Source organism: Neoarius graeffei, chromosome 7 (assembly GCF_027579695.1).
Source record: "Neoarius graeffei isolate fNeoGra1 chromosome 7, fNeoGra1.pri, whole genome shotgun sequence".
Lineage (NCBI taxonomy): Eukaryota > Metazoa > Chordata > Actinopteri > Siluriformes > Ariidae > Neoarius > Neoarius graeffei.
The window spans coordinates 31850659-31852881 of NC_083575.1; the positions used below are offsets into that span (position 1 = coordinate 31850659).

The 2223-nt window shown below is 37.2% G+C and overlaps 1 protein-coding gene across 2 annotated transcripts in view; it reads right to left on the reverse strand.

The window, feature by feature from the left end:
- Positions 1 to 1316: 1316 nt before the first annotated feature.
- The window catches only part of kifc1 (kinesin family member C1), a 38682-nt gene continuing 37775 nt past the window's right edge, over positions 1317 to 2223 (reverse strand). For both annotated transcript variants that reach the window (XM_060925520.1, XM_060925521.1), the window contains 2 exons: positions 2036 to 2111; positions 1317 to 1929 (listed from right to left, as the gene is read on the reverse strand). In XM_060925520.1, the coding sequence (XP_060781503.1) occupies positions 1885 to 1929; positions 2036 to 2111 (121 nt within the window). In that variant the 3' untranslated portion in view covers positions 1317 to 1884. The remainder of the gene's footprint in view (positions 1930 to 2035; positions 2112 to 2223) is intronic.

Genomic DNA, 2223 nt, shown 5'->3' on the forward strand with positions numbered 1-2223 from the left:
ACAGTGACTACCTCAGGAGGTGGGATTAGCGTAACTTAAAGAGACATTTCTGCACCGTAGTGACTTTGACAAAGCTTATTTCTTTATTCTACCAATTTTTATTTTGAACTTAAAATTCTTACACGTAGGATGTTTAAAGGATATACAATTGATGTTTTGAGTTAACATGTACAATGTTACAGCGGTGTTTGTTTAAACAATTAAATAATTGGCTTTTGGGTATGTGACTGGTTAACAGGTTTTACACTTTAGGGCCACTACTAAAAAAAAAAAAAAAAAAAAAAAAAAAAATCATTTCAGTGCCACATTTTAATGAAGTTTTAGGGGCAGATGGGGTTCCTATGTAGTTTTAAAAACAATTGCTTATGATTAGTTGAAAGTTCACCTCTCCCACACAGTGTTAAAAATGTTGGAGGGGGGAGAGAGAGAGAGAGAAAACAAACAAACAAACAAACAAAAAAACCCTACCCACAACAACCACAACCCCACCACAAACCTTTACCCTGTCCACACTAGGGATTTTGTACCGATACGAAACTACTTTCGTACCGCAACACCTGTTCACACTAGCAACTATACCGGTACTGTAGCGGTATAACTATCAGTACGAAACCCACAAATGTATGGGTTTCGTACTGGTACAGTAGCGCTTCGCTGTAGTGTGGACAGATGAAGCTGTTCTGTATCGATACAAATAGAATGCACATGTGAAAACGAAACGACTGTGGAGCTACATGGAGCAAAGAAAGGGGGGAGAAAGGGAGAGGAGGAGGAGGGAGGGGGAAAGGGAGAGGAAGTGAGGGGAAGAGAAGGAAAGAGGGAGAAAGGGAAATTTGTTTTTTGTTTCTTTCTCAACTGCCTCGCGCATTTTATACGATTCAACTGAATAAACGACCACCAGAAATACAGACTGTACATTGACAAAAAGCACACACACGTCGTTTCATCCGCCATATTCTCGGAAGGAAGTTACTCGGTAACCACGGAAATATTTCGCGCACGCGCATTTCAACTACCGTGAAAGAAAACCACAAACATTTCTCGCTAGTGTGGACAGATGCACTAAACTGTACCGGTATACCTTGTATCGATACAGTTATACCACTTTCGTACCGGTATAAGTGTGAACACAGCAGTGTTGCCACAACACCGATCAATCACATGATGCAGTTCAAACAGGAGGTTGTGTACAAGTCCCCTATATTAGTTCCCCTTCATTACAACCTGAGCATACTCTCAGCCATTTTCCAATTTATTTATATTTAAAAAAATAAATAAATAAAATAAAAATACCCCCACCCCAAAAACAACCACACTACATTTTATTCAATTTATTTGCAAGGATTCATCCCAACTTCTGGGGCTTTTTGTGGTACACGGTCATTCTGACTGCAAGGATTTTCTTCTTGAGTAATATTAGCAAATCTGAATATTACCCATTTGGCAACTAATTAGCAAGTATCCCCATTACAAATTGGCTTGTAATAATGTTCACTGAATTATTAAGAGAACATAGCTAGCAGACAGACAGACTGAGACAGGACAGACAGCAGAATAGTCAAGTGGGAGAAAAGAAAAAAAAAGCATACTGTACTTCATGTACTATGATTTAAAATTGTACATAGTTATTATAAAAACAATGCGATCCATATTTTTATGATGAATGCATTGATTAAATGTATTCATGCTAGTTGAGATGTCCAATATAACAAACAAAATTAAAGTTGTAGTACACCAACATTTAAAAAGTATAAAAGTAATTAAATGGATTAAAATATTTAATCTTAAAGTTTCAAAATGCAAAATATAAAAAGGCATACTGAAAAGATTAAAATATTGATGGCTTCAGATGGACAAAAAGAAGAAACAAACAAACAAAAAAAGCTACTTCTTATTGGCTGTGGCAGTTCCAATCACGCAGTCATTCACCTGGAAGATTACACAACAGACAGACAATGCAAACTGGTCAAAATGCATCACGCAGGCATCATCCCAATAACATTCAACATAAGCCACTGGAAGGTAAAACACTGACCTTACTGGCGAAGCGCAGCGAATTAAGTGACTCACTGAAACTCTCTTCTTCAGGTGAAATGTTCACAAACATCAAACTAGACATCAAAGGGAACAAAAGTCAGACATCATTCACCAGACCTTAGGGTTAATCTACATCTCAACAAATAAACTACAGAATTTAAGTACCCATAAACATGGAATTGCTTG